At 36.6% G+C, this 15,648-nt stretch overlaps 2 protein-coding genes, 1 non-coding gene and 2 pseudogenes across 5 annotated transcripts; 2 read left to right on the plus strand and 3 right to left on the minus strand.

Annotated features, from left to right (window-relative positions):
- The first annotated feature begins 1,206 nt into the window (after positions 1 to 1,206).
- On the plus strand, positions 1,207 to 2,772 carry LOC117617320 (annotated as a pseudogene). The gene has a single exon (XR_004584325.1). The product of XR_004584325.1 is annotated as an ATP synthase subunit alpha, chloroplastic-like (transcript).
- Positions 2,773 to 3,015: 243 nt separating this feature from the next.
- TRNAR-UCU lies at positions 3,016 to 3,087 on the minus strand. The gene has a single exon. It is a non-coding gene; the product is annotated as a tRNA-Arg (tRNA).
- Positions 3,088 to 4,530: 1,443 nt separating this feature from the next.
- On the minus strand, positions 4,531 to 7,041 carry LOC117617322 (elongation factor 1-delta 2-like). The gene is made up of 7 exons (XM_034346657.1): positions 6,895 to 7,041; positions 6,083 to 6,308; positions 5,867 to 5,960; positions 5,593 to 5,713; positions 5,280 to 5,393; positions 4,910 to 5,071; positions 4,531 to 4,803 (listed from the first exon to the last, which is right to left on the minus strand). Coding segments are annotated over exons 2-7 (696 nt in total). The 5' UTR covers positions 6,286 to 6,308; positions 6,895 to 7,041; the 3' UTR covers positions 4,531 to 4,801.
- Positions 7,042 to 7,156: 115 nt separating this feature from the next.
- On the plus strand, positions 7,157 to 10,696 carry LOC117617321 (UPF0235 protein At5g63440). Of its 2 annotated transcripts, none has more exons than XM_034346655.1 (7): positions 7,157 to 7,375; positions 8,430 to 8,544; positions 8,901 to 9,054; positions 9,336 to 9,432; positions 9,734 to 9,822; positions 9,908 to 9,976; positions 10,411 to 10,696. In XM_034346655.1, exons 1-7 carry the CDS (start codon positions 7,261 to 7,263, stop codon positions 10,468 to 10,470), a joined length of 699 nt encoding a protein of 232 aa, XP_034202546.1. In that variant the 5' UTR covers positions 7,157 to 7,260; the 3' UTR covers positions 10,471 to 10,696. The 2 variants fall into 2 exon arrangements, with proteins under 2 accessions (XP_034202546.1, XP_034202547.1); XM_034346656.1 differs by having other exon boundaries at positions 7,257 to 7,375; positions 8,438 to 8,544.
- A 314-nt stretch (positions 10,697 to 11,010) lies between these two features.
- LOC117617996 lies at positions 11,011 to 14,441 on the minus strand (annotated as a pseudogene).
- Between the last annotated feature and the right edge of the window lie 1,207 nt (positions 14,442 to 15,648).

The following is a 15,648-nucleotide window of genomic DNA, read 5'->3' on the forward strand; positions in this document are numbered from 1 at the left end:
GTTCGATGGCTCTATACGAATTAGCAGTTTTTGATCCTTCTGATCCTGTTCTTGATCCAATGTGGAGACAGGGTATGTTCGTTATACCTTTCATGACTCGTTTAGGAATAACCAATTCATGGGGCGGTTGGAGTATCACAGGGGGTACTGTAACGAATCCAGGTATTTGGAGTTACGAAGGTGTGGCCGGAGCACATATTGTGTTTTCTGGCTTGTGCTTTTTGGCAGCTATCTGGCATTGGGTGTATTGGGATCTAGAAATATTTACTGATGAACGTACAGGAAAACCCTCTTTGGATTTGCCTAAGAGACAAGGGGCGGTCCTTAAATATTTAAAATGCCTATTTTTATCCGTTCATTTTTATTATATTCAGAATATAATCAATTAGAAAATTTTAAATTTATTTTAATATTTTGATTGCTTTTGATTGCGCTGTGCAATTCAATCTTTTTATTTATTGCGATTCTAATTGTATCTACGCATTCTAATTATTGGGGTTGCTAACTCAACGGTAAAGTACTCAGCTTTTAAGTGCGACTAGCATCTTTTACACACTTGTATGAAGCAACGGATTCGTCCACATTATCTCTATTTTTTATGAAGAGAATGAATCTTTTTATCGAAGGATCAGAAAAAAATGGGTCCGGACCTCCTGCGGGAATGATTTGGAAGATCCAAAACCAAAAATAGTGGTATTTGCTAGCAACAACATAATGGAGGCAGTCAATCAATATAGATTGATCCGAAATCTGATTCAAATCCAATATAGCACCTATGGGTACATAAGAAATGTATTGAATCGATTCTTTTTAATGAATAGATCCGATCGCAACTTCGAATATGGAATTCAAAGGGATCAAATAGGAAATGATACTCTGAATCATAGAACTATAATGAAATATACGATCAACCAACATTTATCAAATTTGAAAAAGAGTCAGAAGAAATGGTTCGATCCTCTTATTTTTATTTCTCGAACCGAGAGATCCGTGAATCGGGATCCTAATGCATATAGATACAAATGGTCCAATGGGAGCAAGAATTTACAGGAACATTTGGAACATTTCATTTCTGAGCAGAAGAGCCGTTTTCATTTTCAAGTAGTGTTCGATCGATTACGTATTAATCAATATTCGATTGATTGGTCTGAGGTTATCGACAAAAAAGATTTGTCTAAGTCACTTCCTTTCTTTTTGTCCAAAGGTTTTAAATACCGGTACTGTACTTCAAGTAGGCGATGGCATTGCTCGTATTTATGGTCTTGATGAAGTAATGGCAGGTGAATTAGTAGAATTTGAAGAGGGTACGATAGGCATTGCTCTGAATTTGGAATCAAATAATGTCGGTGTTGTATTAATGGGTGACGGTTTGATGATACAAGAGGGGAGTTCTGTAAAAGCAACAGGAAGGATTGCTCAGATACCCGTAAGCGAGGCTTTTTTAGGTCGTGTTATAAATGCACTGGCTAAACCTATTGATGGTCGGGGCGAAATTTCATCTTCTGAATCTCGATTAATTGAATCTCCTGCTCCTGGTATTATTTCGAGACGTTCCGTATACGAGCCTCTTCAAACAGGACTTATTGCTATTGATTCTATGATCCCTATAGGGCGTGGTCAGCGAGAATTAATTATTGGGGACAGACAGACCGGTAAAACAGCAGTAGCCACAGATACTATTCTCAATCAACAAGGGCAAAATGTAGTATGCGTTTATGTAGCTATCGGTCAAAAAGCATCTTCTGTGGCTCAGGTGGTGACTGCTTTACAGGAAAGGGGAGCAATGGAATACACTATTGTGGTAGCTGAAACGGCGGACTCCCCTGCTACATTCAATCATTTATGACGATCCCTCCAAACAAGCGCAGGCTTATCGCCAAATGTCTCTTCTATTACGAAGACCGCCGGGCCGCGAAGCTTATCCGGGAGATGTTTTTTATTTACATTCACGCCTTTTGGAAAGAGCCGCTAAATCAAGTTCTCGTTTAGGTGAAGGAAGTATGACTGCTTTACCAATAGTTGAGACCCAATCGGGAGATGTTTCGGCTTATATTCCTACTAATGTAATTTCCATTACAGATGGACAAATATTCTTATCTGCCGATTTATTTAATGCTGGAATCAGACCGGCCATTAATGTGGGTATTTCTGTTTCCAGGGTAGGATCCGCAGCTCAAATTAAAGCCATGAAACAAGTAGCTGGCAAATCAAAGTTGGAATTGGCACAATTTGCAGAATTAGAAGCCTTTGCACAATTCGCTTCTGATCTCGATAAAGCTACTCAGAATCAATTGGCAAGAGGTCAGCGATTACGTGAGTTGCTCAAACAATCTCAATCATCTCCCCTTTCGGTGGAAGAACAGATACTGACTATTTATACCGGAACGAACGGTTATCTTGATTCATTAGAAATCGGACAGGTAAGGAAATTTCTTGTTGAGTTACGTACTTACTTAAAAACGAATAAACCTCAGTTCCAAGAAATCATATCATCTACCAAGACATTTACCGACGAAGCGGAAGCCCTTTTGAAAGAAGCTATTCAGGAACAGATGGAACGTTTTCTACTTCAGGAACAAGTATAAAGAAATACTTTGAATCTTCATCAATCTTAATTTAATTATAAAATTATAATCTTTATATAAATCTTTAGAATTTAAAATATTATATAATCATTATTATTATATAATCTTTTAATCTTTATATTATCTTTATAATTTATAATATATATAATATATTTTATATTATGACTTGATATTATAATATCATGACTTTAACAAGTCATTTAAAAAATTATTAATTTATCTATAAATTATATAAATATATTTTTTTATAATATCTTTATATAAACTAATAAACTAAAATCTTTAGAATATATAAGAATATATATTAATTATTTAATTTAAATTTATATGTAATTAAATTAATATGTAATAAGAGCGTTTCTTATTCAAGTCATTCAAAATATATTTCTTGACATAGAAATCTAAAAAAAAAATACATATGGAAATAAATTGCGTCCAATAGGATTTGAACCTATACCAAAGGTTTAGAAGACCTCTGTCCTATCCATTAGACAATGGACGCTTTTCATTCCAATTTTAATATTTCTTGTTCGGAAAAATAAATGATGCATTATATTAATTCAATTTTTAATTAATTTTTAATTAAAAATTGAATTAATATAAATCTTAAAATATTTAATAAAAATAAGATATAAGATAAAGTAAAAGCGGGTAGCGGGAATCGAACCCGCATCGTTAGCTTGGAAGGCTAGGGGTTATAGTCGACGTTGATTCATCATTTTTAACGTCTCTAATTCAAAACTGAACGTGAAACTTTGGTTTCATTCGGCTCCTTTATGTAAGATGGATAAATTCCCAAATTAAGACATGAACGAAATAAAAAAAAAAATTCCACGCATAACATCTCCTCCTCAATAACTCTAGGTACAAATTAGGGCAATCAGTAAGCCATATCACTTCCTTTCTGCAGTTGTACAATTAGATTTAACAAGAAAACCAAAAAGTAAAAAATCAACAGAAGCAGAAGCAGAATAAATTCATCCAGGTACCATTGCTTAATAATCAGGATCATATCAAGGAGTGAGCCTTACACATCAAAAGCACTGATGCATAAGTCATGTGGACCAAAACCAGTAGACAGGGGGTCAGTTCAGGCCTAAATTCAGCTGTAGGTGCTACTTTGATTTTATATCAATAAGCAGTCGCTTATCTTAACCCTAAAATCTTAGCAGTAAAGTTCAAGTAGTTTGAGCTTAGATAACACCCTTTGTAATCTCCTCTCAGATTGTATAGGTTTATTATGATTCAAAAATCAAATAATTGTTCAGATTTATTCTGTACATAAGAAATGAGGTTGAGGGTATTCTACTGTGATTTTTCTACAGAATCATCAAACCCCCAATTTTTCTGAAACATGAGATAACAGCATATGTGGTGTCCACTTGAAATGAACAAGTAAAAAGGGGTTCATTATCAACTCCTCTGGCAAAATGTTAATAGCAATTATACTAAATGACCACAACAAATGAAGGAAAAAAGCTAAGCTAACACAACTCTTAAATCATACAACCCAGATTCCTAAGAAACAATAAACTCAGAACTTGGTTAATAAAATTTTTAAGGGCAAATATTGCAATTGGCAATTTCCTAGCGCAAATCTGTCTAGTCAAGTTCAATCATAGTTGCTAGGATTGGTTGAAGGTTGCCTACAAAGGTTTGCTCATGATGCAGGACAGTGCAAGGGTGTGCGTCTGTGACTGCTAATTTTTGGGGTTAGTAGATGGGTTCATAAATCGATATATCAAAAACTACTCTTTTAATTTCCTAATTATTGCATTACCAATTTACCATGGACACTTCTCTTTGGACCAAAAAAGACCAAAAAATTTCAGAAATTAAAACACAGTTTGAATGCAGATTTTCACATACGCACTCGAGCTTGGTCCATGAACGCTAGAGTCTACAGAAAACATGTCAAATTCAGATATTATCCTTGAACCATTGATTCATTTAAGAACCATAAAGATCAAATCCTTGAGCAAACAAAACAAACTTCCAAGCACCAACATAACAAAACTGAGAATATGAATTAAGATAAACTGATGTCTTTATCAAACCTACAAAGGACTGGCATATTATTCATCAAAGGAATGCTAAAATACATGATAACCAAAGATTATATAAAGTCTCAAATCATGCCCCAAGAAACAAGAAATGAGCAGATATAAAATATCTTCCTAGCAACCCCTCTCACACCAGAACACTCCATGCTCCAATCCTGCAATGAGAAACAAAGGGTAAGGATAAATCAACAGTGAGGATTCGTATCTCAAACAAATTGTCCATAAAATGATTACTTGATTACAAACTGTAAATATACTTACATATTTTGTTGAAGGCTACAATGTCACAGCTCTGGACATACTCATTAATTGGTTCAACAGTAAGTTGTTCCTCAATAAGAGTGTCAACAGAGACCAGGTCATCAACAATTGTTAGCATTATTTGCAACTTCTTTATTCCATACCCAACAGCTACAAGTTTGGCTGCAGAATCAACAAGATAATAAATAACCAAATTAGGAACATAAAGGCTGGTTTAGCATCAATCACGAGGACTACAAACTTCAAAACATTGACTTCCACATTGCTAGTGTATTAAGTGAATATCAATGGCCAAATTTTGTTGCTAACTATGGTTAGAAAATCTGGCCCTTAGCTTATACCTGCAATTAACTTAGATGAAAGAACTTACATGCTCCCCAATGCAAGCCTTCAATGTGAACACTTCTTACTGCCTCCTCAAGCTTTTTCATGTCAGTTTCATCATCCCATGGCTTCACATCCAACAGGACTGACGACTTTCCAGCTGACAATGGAAAAATACAACAACAAACCTTCAGAAAACAAGATAGGAAACTAATATGAAAGGGAAGGAGCATGGAGTAGATGCCTTGATGGAAACTAATATGAAAGGGCTGAAAACAAGATAGGAAACTAATATGAAAGGGCTGAAAACAAGATAGGAAACTAATATGAAAGGGATCAAAATCAGATACGAAACTAACATTCTTTCTTTTTTGTAGATGCCTTGATGGAAGCTGCACGCTCTTCAGCAGCCTTCTTCTCTTCTTCAGTCTCTTCACCAAACAGATCCACATCATCATCATCGTCTTCAGCAGCTGAGGCCTGAAAACCGTATCACATTCTAACACATGAGCATAACAATTGTATGCAATTTCTTAAAGCGGATAAAGCAATAATGGCCCAACCCTAACATTCCACATTATAAGCAAAAAAAGCAAACAGACAACTCAGTAAATTGGGCAGAAAAGTGCTTGCCTTTGTATCAGCCACAGGAGGTGTAGCAACTGCTTCCTCTGTGATGGGAGCAGATCCCTCAACAATGACACCAGAGCCTTGTCCAGAAACACCACTACAACAACAGACATAATCAAATAAGTCAAAGATTTAACACAAATATATGAGCTTTGAAGAGATCCATCATAATCTAATAATAAAGATAAAAGAAACCCATCACAAGTTATAAGAACTTACGAAATCCTAAGAAGTGCAGTGATATGGTTGTACCACCGAGACACGTTCACAAATTCTGATGATGGAGGCTTTGAAAGAGCTGCATGGACAATGAGATCATCCTTTGAAGCTTCGTAGCCAGTGATGTAACTGCGGGCAAGCAAGTAGTCATCCAATTTCTTCAGGCCAACAGCCGAGTTGATGTCATGGAATGCGACTGCCATTGATAAGCCTTTTTGTGATTTTCCTACAACCCAGATACAAAAAATTTAGTCTTTCATCCATGGATGAGTTACAACTTACATACCCACTGATAAGTACCAAAATCAGCCAACTAATCTAATGCATAATTAGACAAAGCCCAACCGAACAAATATTGCCAAACATGATATCACTGACAAAAGAAGTGCTTTTAAAGATTTTATTCTGGAAAATTTTCTCAAACAATCAGTTCCAGAAGTAAAAGCAACTATTTGTATCCATAAAAACATAAACCCAGATACCAAAAATTCAGTCTTTCATCCATTGATGAGTTACAAACCCACTGATAGGTACAAAAATCACCCAACAAATACATAATTAGATAAATCCCACCAGAACAAATATTGCCAAACATTATATTACTGAAAAATAAGTGTTTTTGAAGACTTTATTCTGAAAAAATTTATCAACCATTGAGTTCCAGGAGTAAAAGCAACTACGCGTATCCGTAAAACCATAAACTTCTAGAAAACTGTTTCAATTTCAAACACTAAAGAGATTGATGAATCATATAGCGTAAAAGACTCTGACTTTATCAAAAGTAAGGATATTGAGCAACGAATTGAGCTTACCTTAAGCAGGAGGAGCAACTACACAGAGAGGAGGAGAGAGAGATGACCGTTAATAAGTTGAGATTTCTATAGGGTTTCTAAGGATTATAAAGGCAATTACGGGTCTCCTGATATAATAAGGAGTCATCTAAATGGGGCGGGCCGGGCTGGGCCGACACAATCAGGTTACGGCCCAACATGTTTAAATCAGTAGAACATAACATGACATGAAAACGACGTCGTCCAAGTCTTCGGCTTGCTGTTAGTAAATCCTAGCTCGACAATAGCACTTTGAGTGCCTTGGTGGAGCTCCAGCCATACCCAATTCGATCAGCGTTAGAAAGAAAGAGAAGAAGAAGAAGAAGAAGAAGAGAAGAGAAGAGAGTGATGCCGAAGAGAACAACACACACGTACTCGAGCGAGGACGCAGCTCCAGATGGACCTGACTCTGATCTCTTCGTCTACTACTGCAAGCACTGTGGATCTCACCTCCTCATAACTGGTTCTCTCTCTCTCTCTCTCTCTCTCTCTCTCTCTCTCTCTCTCTCTCTTGATTGTAGTTGGGTTATTGTTTGAGCAGAAATTAATTTGTTTCAAAAAAGAAATTGGTAAACAGAGCCGGTCCATTGATTTTGGAGGCCCTGTGCAAATATGGATGTCGAGGCCCTTTTCTTGGTTTGAGATTGTGTTGTAATGGGTTGGGAATATGGGAGATACCGAAATAAATTTCAACTGACAACCTTTTTTTTTTTTTTAATTTGTAAACTCGACAGCTCGTTTCTTTCTTTCTTAATCCTCTTAGAGTGTGAAATAGGATCGGAAAACTCATACACCAGAGCCTACTATGGCTAAAATAAAACCGTCCGGCGATTTTTTATTTGTTTTATTTTGTCCCATAAATATTGCCTGACGATTTTATTTATTTAAAAAAATTAGGTGCGCAATGGGATGGGATGGGACAGTGCCTAATCTAATGGATAGATAAAAGTTTTTAATACAAATACAACCGATAGCGTAAATCACAAGACGGGGATTTCTCACATACACTACTAGGATTGATTTTTTAATTTTTTTTTTTTTGGTAAAGCCAATTTCTTTCATTAAGTAGTTTTAATTGCATTGAATTTATTCTCTATAATTTACAAACTGTTTCAATCCCAGGGCAGCCATTTGTAAATTTTGGTTAATTTCTTCACACAACACATGGATTTGACTTTACGCAACGGTATAGAAACAAAATTTCCTGACATGGGAAGAACACCTTCGGAAGGAGCTTCCCAGAAATATTTCTTTAGTCCCTCTTCCAAATCACAGAGCTGATAAATTGATTTTCCAATTTCAACGGTTGGTGAATTCTCATGTGAATGAAATAGGGAGAAAAGAACTGTGATTTTGGGGAAAGGGCTAAAGCTTGGGTTTTTACAATCCAAATTTTGATGGAAGAGGGTGGTGCTGAAGAGAAAGAAATGTGATTTCAATGGTTGTTAAAAGAGAGTTTGTTGAATAATATTTTTGGGCAAGCAGTTTATATTATACTGAAATGTGTGTTGTATAAGATACCCAGTTGCAGAAAATGCCCAAAAGGAAGACTGACAAAGCTTATGTGTTGGACAAGAGCAAACATCTTGCAAGGCTTAACATTGCTGAGGCTGGAAAAGTTGTATTGAAAAGGTTCTTTTTCTTCTTCTAATGAAAGTATGATATCTTTAGTGTTATACAGTTTGTAAGAAGAAGAAAACAATTGGGTTTTTACTGATGTGTCTTGTATACTGGACTGGAAGACACTCTCTGTTTAACAGTGGCTGATCACCTGCCTTCAGTTTCTTGTACCTCAGTTTGTCTGACAGTTTCTGAGAAATTATTTGTTTCTGCACCTTTTCATACGTATGTTCTTCCTTGAGATTGTCCTGTCAGTGCATTATGTTCTTCAATCAAGATAGAGTTTAATGATTTTTTTTCAAGTACAATTATTATGTGATAGTATCATCGTAGTTCATATTTTGAAATCTTGATCGTTATTAATCCAGGGGTGAGGGGAAAATGGAGAAGCAATTTCGTATGAACTGTGTGGGTTGTGGACTCTTTGTTTTCTATCGCTCAGAAGAAGATTTGGAAGGTGCTTCTTTCATTTATGTTGTTGATGGTGCTCTAAGCACGGTTGCTGCTGAAACCAACCCACAGGTATAATGTAGTTTATAAAGGCTTTGTGTCATCATCTGTTGACTTGATTGTGAAAAAAACTGTCTTGCATTCTCATATTTAGTTTGCATTCAGAAATTGGGTTCCTTCTTATAAATTAAGGGAAATAGGAGCTTATTTCTCATTGTATCCATCTGTTGGGTTGTAAACATTTTGGGAAACTATTAAGAAAGTTTGTCTCTGCTTGAGCATGGCAGTTCAGACTACTGTCTACTACAGTGTGATCCAAATTTCCTAATTGAGTAGTCTAATATGTGATGTAGGATGCTCCTGTGCCACCCTGCATTTCAAACCTAGATGGGGGACTCGTTCAAGTGGCTATAGAAGTGGAAGACCGTGCACAACGGTCAGCAATCACAAGTAACAGAAATTTTTAATGTATTTCTGTCATATTTTTAGCATGCAACTCGTTAGTTCGAATGGAAATCATAAGTCAATTAGTGCATATACTTCTTTTGATTTTTTTGGATTTCGCGTGTGCTGAGCACTAGTCCTTGCTGACTTTTAAGTTTGATATCTATATATATATCTCTACGAGGGCTGCGTTCGCTTCACCAAAAAAAAGTCTTTTTTTTACCAGAAATTTAAATGACTGATTATATTTTAAATTATTGGTTCCTTGACATAAATTTCATGTTCCCACTTTTTTCTCTTATGACAGGAGTGAATGCTGATGATGTTAGAGTTACTGTGGCTGCACCTGCAGCTCGGGGAGAAGCAAACAATGAACTCTTGGAGTTCATGGGCAAAGTATGATTCTGTTTCAACTTAGGCTGTTTAACCTAAGAAGCCAATCTTTTTGAACGTGTAAATCTAATACTTTCTTTTTACACAGGTGTTGGGTCTGAGACTAAGCCAGATGACTCTTCAGAGAGGGTGGAATAATAAATCGAAACTCCTTGTGGTGAGTTAAACAAGTTTTACTCTCTCTCTCTCTCATGGGTGTGGGTGTTGGTGGCAGCTTGGGTGTATCATATTCTGTTTCAAATGTGCCTATGTTAAGGAGAACATTATCATTTTCGTTATAAGAAAATTCAGAGCATTGTATACAATAATTTTGCTGCCATGTACTATTCCCCAATTTACTGTATTGTTGCACAAACATTTCTACTTTGGTAACATAGATAAAAACAAGACATGATATTTCTTCCTTATCTAATTTATTCGACTGCTTATAAAATAAGAGCAACTACAATTCATTTGGGGAACCTCACTTGGGCGGCATCCTGATAGAAGCTATGTATGCAATCGACCCCTGAATTGTGTATGAGTTATGATAGAAACTGCTTAAGCTGATCTTGCTTGGCCTTCTTCATTATCATTTGGTGATTATTGCAGGTGGAGGATTTGTCTGCTAGGCAAGTATATGAGAAACTTCTAGAGGCTGTTCAACCTTGAGGTTGTACAATTTACATGTCAATTGTAATGAAAGATAAGATCCATTCAACTTGTACATTTACCCTGGACATCCTGGACTTCAAATTATTCTTCTGTCAACTAATGCATTGTTGCAATGTCAAAAATTCAATTGTACAACTTGAGTCTATTTGATGATAATTCCAGTTAATTATGTCTGTAGTCTTGCCTTTGCTATTAATCAAGAATTGGTCATTTGGAGTAGTTACTAGTTATGCGCATGTGAACTTTGTGAACGAGAATAGGAGTCGGGGAGAAATTAAGAAATTTTGCCCTCCAATTGTATCTCAATTTCTTGAAAATAAAACCACTTATGCTAGGATCCAGAGTTAGATTTTTGAGAAATCATTTTTAAGAACACATTATGCTTTTCGCAATGGCATACTAAACATGGAGTGGCATGTAAGAAGTCTATGATCAAATTTCGTCATCTTGTACTGAGTAACACCAATACCTATATAGCTGGCCTTTATTCTTAGCACAGGTTTGTTTTGCATAACCCACATGCAAGTTTACATAGAACTATGTTGAAGAAGCAAATGGGTTGAAGTGATCAACAGGTAAAAGTGTAAGTGGGTGAGCCATGGGCAAAGACATGCCTGCGCCAACTTGCATATTAACCTTACCCTCATTTCCATCTCCAACTTTCCAATCAAAGCATTGAAACCATGGCAGCAATTGAAGTATTCAACAAGATGGTTGCTAAATGGAACATATTGAAAATTCTGTCCTCTGGTCTCATTCTGATTCATTTCCCCATCCGCTTTCTCTTCAGGAGACAAAAACCTCCCTGGCCTAAAGTCATCTGGATAGTCCCATAACTCTGGATCTCTCATTATTGCATACTGGTTGATTGCTACTGCAGTCTTTTCTGGTATATCAAACTCTTCTATTTTACAAGCTTGGCGGCTCTCTCTCTTGTTGACAAAGGCACTGGTGGGTGTAATCTTAGTGTTTCTTTTATCACTGCCTGCAAGTAGGGGAGGTTTCCAACATCCGATTCCTCGACTAGTCTACTACCAACAACCGATTTTATCTCCACCCTGAGCTTGTTGAACATGTCGGGATGGTTGATGAGCTCAGCTACTGCCCATTGCATGGCCTCTGCTGTGGTAGCAGTACCTCCGATGAAAAGATCCTAACATAATGGTAAATTATGAATTGATCAGAAACAAGATGTGGTTTGAAAACGGAAAGGATTGAAATCGCTTAAAATCAAGAAAGCCTTCACATGAGTTCTGGAAATCTTGACCTCGGCTTTATCATCTTGATAGGCCTTCAACAGTATATCCATCAAATCTTTATCTTCTCTATCCCAACCCTCTCTCTCTGCTCTCTGCTCTCTCTTCATGCTGCTTCAGCATCCACTCCAAAAGTTTATCATACCCCATGGTCACACCCATGAGCTGCTTCCCATAAAACCCAGAACCCAACCTCTTCAGTGGGCCCAACACATCCCCAAAACAAACCTTTGCAGCCAACTCATATGATTCTTTTACCAACTCCCTGATTTTTTCAGCTTCCTCACCATTCTCTGAACAGCTAGTGCTCATAGCCATCCTGCTATTAAACAGGCACTTGTGGAAAATAGAAATATTGGAGAAAATTTCAAAGTACATATCAAATTAATTTTAGAGCATGCCTGCATATACTGTTGTTTGTAAGTCTCATCAGCTCAGCACCAACATCAACCTTCTCTTTACTCGTAGCACTCTCCAACATTTTCCTCAAAAACTTTGCAACCTCTGCATGTCGAATGGCACGTGACCTTTCTATTTGCTTGGGTGAGAGCAGTTGTGTCATGCAAAGCTTCTTCATGAACCTCCAATAGTCACCATATGGGGTGGCAAAGAATCCCAACTTTCCGGCAACTCGTCAGCAAAAGTGAGATCGTGAGTTTTGAAGATTTCAGTAGCCATGGAGGCTGACGAAACGAAACCACTAGCATCCGAGAAGACTTTGTGGAATAACAATAAGTGTAGTCATTTTAACCATGCAGATGCATTTCTTGTGAAAGACACTGGAAACCTGCCACAAAAACTGCAACAGGAAGAATTAAAGAACATGATCACAATGGGATAACAGATCTCCTCGCATGAGTCTGGCTGGATGAGATCATGGGTTTGTTTTTACTTAATTTTGGAGATTTTGTAATGTGGTTTGGAACAAAGAAAAAGAGAAAGTGATGTTAGATTAAGAATTTACTACAAAATGTTTTATTAGGTATATCAGTCGTGTGGGGCATATATATCAAATTCAGATATTATCCTTGGACCATTGATTCTTTTGAGAACCATAAAGATCAAATCCTTGAGCAAACAAAACAAACGTCCAAGCACCAACATAACAAAACTGAGAATATGAATTATCAAACCTACAAAGGACTGGCATATTATTCATCAATCATGCCCCAAGAAACAAGATATGAGCAGTCTGAATAGGAATGGAGTGCGCTGCCCCATTGGCATTGCAAGCTCGAGGGCCTTTCAGCATAATGTCTGCAAGCGTTCTTTGCACTCTTACGAACCCCGACAGACAGTAGGAGGAAAATTTTATTAATGAAGCAAAACTACTAGAAAGGGGCATAAACCAATTCTGATTACATTCATCGTCTAAGAAGGCGTACTTTAATTATACCAACATACATATATTCCTCATTCAAAAGGACTCATCAAAATGTACCATCATTAATATCAGCATGAACCATGAAAACTCCCAGATAATAGACTGAATATTCAAAAACACATTCTAATAACCAAAATAAAAGCTTAAGGCAAAAGAAATGCAGACTAATAATCAAAGAAGTTGCAAGCATGTAGCGCTATTTGATGCAATTTTACATCAAACTTGGCTTGCAGTAAGCGAAAAGTAGATTCAGCAACTCTGATTTTTCTCCACTTGTTCTCCAAGCTCTCTAATTTGTCTCGACCAAACCACCTCAAATCTAAACCACGACTTGTTAAATACTTATCAAAAGCTTCCATAACTAGATTATCGTCAAACAATACTTCCTTCTCCAGCAAAACATCATCATCAACAACACCCGTTGCCTTTTTCTCAGCATCATCAACAACATCCGTTACCTTTTTCTGAGCATCATCAACAACATCCGTTGCCTTTTTCTGAGCATCAGCGCCCTTTTCAACTATACCACCATTAATATCAGCATTATTATTATTATTAGTGGTAGACCTAATACTCCCCCATGCTTGTTTTGATAGGTCAAACAATTTCTGCTCATGAGGCTTTGAGAAGACAGGATCCTCCCCATTTGGCCCGCGGTTCGCTTCGTTGTTACGATATTTCTTCTTCAATCGACACACTTTATCTGCTATTTGACCTGTTGACACGTCCGCTTCGATGTACTTGTTGATCCAATTGTAGAACTTTTTTCCATCAAATGTCGAGAACTTTTTTAGAAATGAGATTATACCTTTCACCAAAACAAGCTCATCCCTTTCGCTCCATACTCTCGCATTACCAGCAGTAGACGAAGACGACCTCGACTTCTTCTTCTTCTTCTTCATCATCTCCTTGTCCTTCTCCACAGCATCATCACCACCAGTTTGCAGATTTGTTTCATTTTCTGCCTTCTTCCTCTTCTTGTTGGAGGCATCACCACCCCTTTCCTCTGGCTTCTCCGGGGGCCGTTTCTCATTTGCAACGGCGGTAGACGAAGGCGATGTGTTTTTGGATTTTGCCTCAACATTGGTATTGGTTTTGGTTTTGGTCTTGGTCATGGTCTTTTTGGCAGAGTCGGCCTCTGAATCAGGCTCCGATTCGCATCTGTATTCGGTGTCGGATCCAACCAAGGTAGGCGACTCTTGTGAATCAGGTGCAAGTTGTTCATCCTCCAGTTCATCATCGTATGAATCAGATTGGTGGTCTTCATCAAAAGACGAAGAGGAAGAGTATGACTCATAGGATGATGAGGATAACTGACTGAAAGCCATGGACACAAACACTAGTGTTTGCTTACAGCTTCACAACCTGTTTACTTTACAGATTAAGTATTTATATAATTAGCCTTCTTTGAATACGGAGGAGGGAAATCAATCAAAAAGAAGGCGCCAAAATTTTGCGACCTTTGGCTTTCCATTCCTCTATATATCTCTAATCAAATTAGATAAAGAATTAACCAAGATTCAAATCAAGTGAAATGCATTAAATTCCAAATTCCCTCCAAAGCTTTCCCTCCAGTTTTCCTAGAGCTTATTTTAGGGCGAGTGATTGATTTTTTTTGGAACTTGAAAGAATTATTCAACGGCTTTTTAATGTTGAACAGTCAAAATGTAAACTCAACCAAAAAATAATAAAAACTATTACATATATATATATATATATATATATTAAAAATAAAAAACCTGTCCCAACCGGCACAGGCCTATACCGAAGCAATTTCTTAATTAAATGTTGTTTTTAAATAGTATAGCTACCCGGCTGTGCTATTTATAAATAAAAAAAGGACGCGTCCAGTGCATAGGTGCCACGTGTCAAAATAGTAACACTGAGCGGCTATACTATTTTTAAAATAATATTAATTAAAAAAGGGTATAACCGAACAGCTATACTATTACTTAACAAAATTTTAAAAAAGTAGTATAGCCAAGTGGCTATACTATATATACCCGGCCACCGCTCCCATGCGCCACATGTCAAAAGAGTAGAGTGTGTCGCTATGCTATGTTCTAAAACAATTTAGAAAAACAACGAGTATAGCCGACCGACTATACTATTTTTTAAAACAATTAGGAAAAATTGAGTATAGCTGCACGGTGAAAATACATATTATTTTTTATTCAATAGTATGTGAGAATTATTTGTATAATACGTGAATTTTGAGTATCTTATTGAAATTTTTGTAAAAAATATGTGCATTAAACATAAGAAATACATGGGTACGTGTATAATACGTTATTACACGTCAAAGTGCTAAAATCTTTATACGGTTAATAACTCTAGAAAAGTAAAAAATCAAAAAGGGACATTAGATACTCGAGCAATGGATAGGGCTCTTGGGCTATGGCAAAATTTAATTAAGAGACCCGAACCATTTCACAAAAGACTTAATAAATAGAAATTAATTATTTTGTGGACTTTTTCTTTAAAAATTTTATATTAAATAATAAATAATAATTAATTAGTAATTAAAGTAATTCA

This window comes from Prunus dulcis, chromosome 2, assembly GCF_902201215.1.
Source record: "Prunus dulcis chromosome 2, ALMONDv2, whole genome shotgun sequence".
Taxonomy (NCBI): Eukaryota; Viridiplantae; Streptophyta; class Magnoliopsida; order Rosales; family Rosaceae; genus Prunus; species Prunus dulcis.

What these genes read in the sequence shown, in the direction of transcription:
- LOC117617322 (XM_034346657.1), bottom strand. Translation starts at nt 6,285, where the DNA reads ATGGCAGTCGCATTCCATGACATCAACTCGGCTGTTGGCCTGAAGAAA. An exon ending in CTCCTGTGGCTGATACAAAG is followed by an intron (nt 5,714 to 5,866) that starts GCAAGCACTTTT and finishes TACGGTTTTCAG; the next exon opens with GCCTCAGCTGCTGAAGACGA. An exon ending in AGGCTTGCATTGGGGAGCAT is followed by an intron (nt 5,072 to 5,279) that starts GTAAGTTCTTTC and finishes TTGATTCTGCAG; the next exon opens with CCAAACTTGTAGCTGTTGGG.
- LOC117617321 (XM_034346655.1), top strand. Translation starts at nt 7,261, where the DNA reads ATGCCGAAGAGAACAACACACACGTACTCGAGCGAGGACGCAGCTCCA. An exon ending in ACAACGGTCAGCAATCACAA is followed by an intron (nt 9,433 to 9,733) that starts GTAACAGAAATT and finishes CTCTTATGACAG; the next exon opens with GAGTGAATGCTGATGATGTT. An exon ending in ATAAATCGAAACTCCTTGTG is followed by an intron (nt 9,977 to 10,410) that starts GTGAGTTAAACA and finishes TGATTATTGCAG; the next exon opens with GTGGAGGATTTGTCTGCTAG.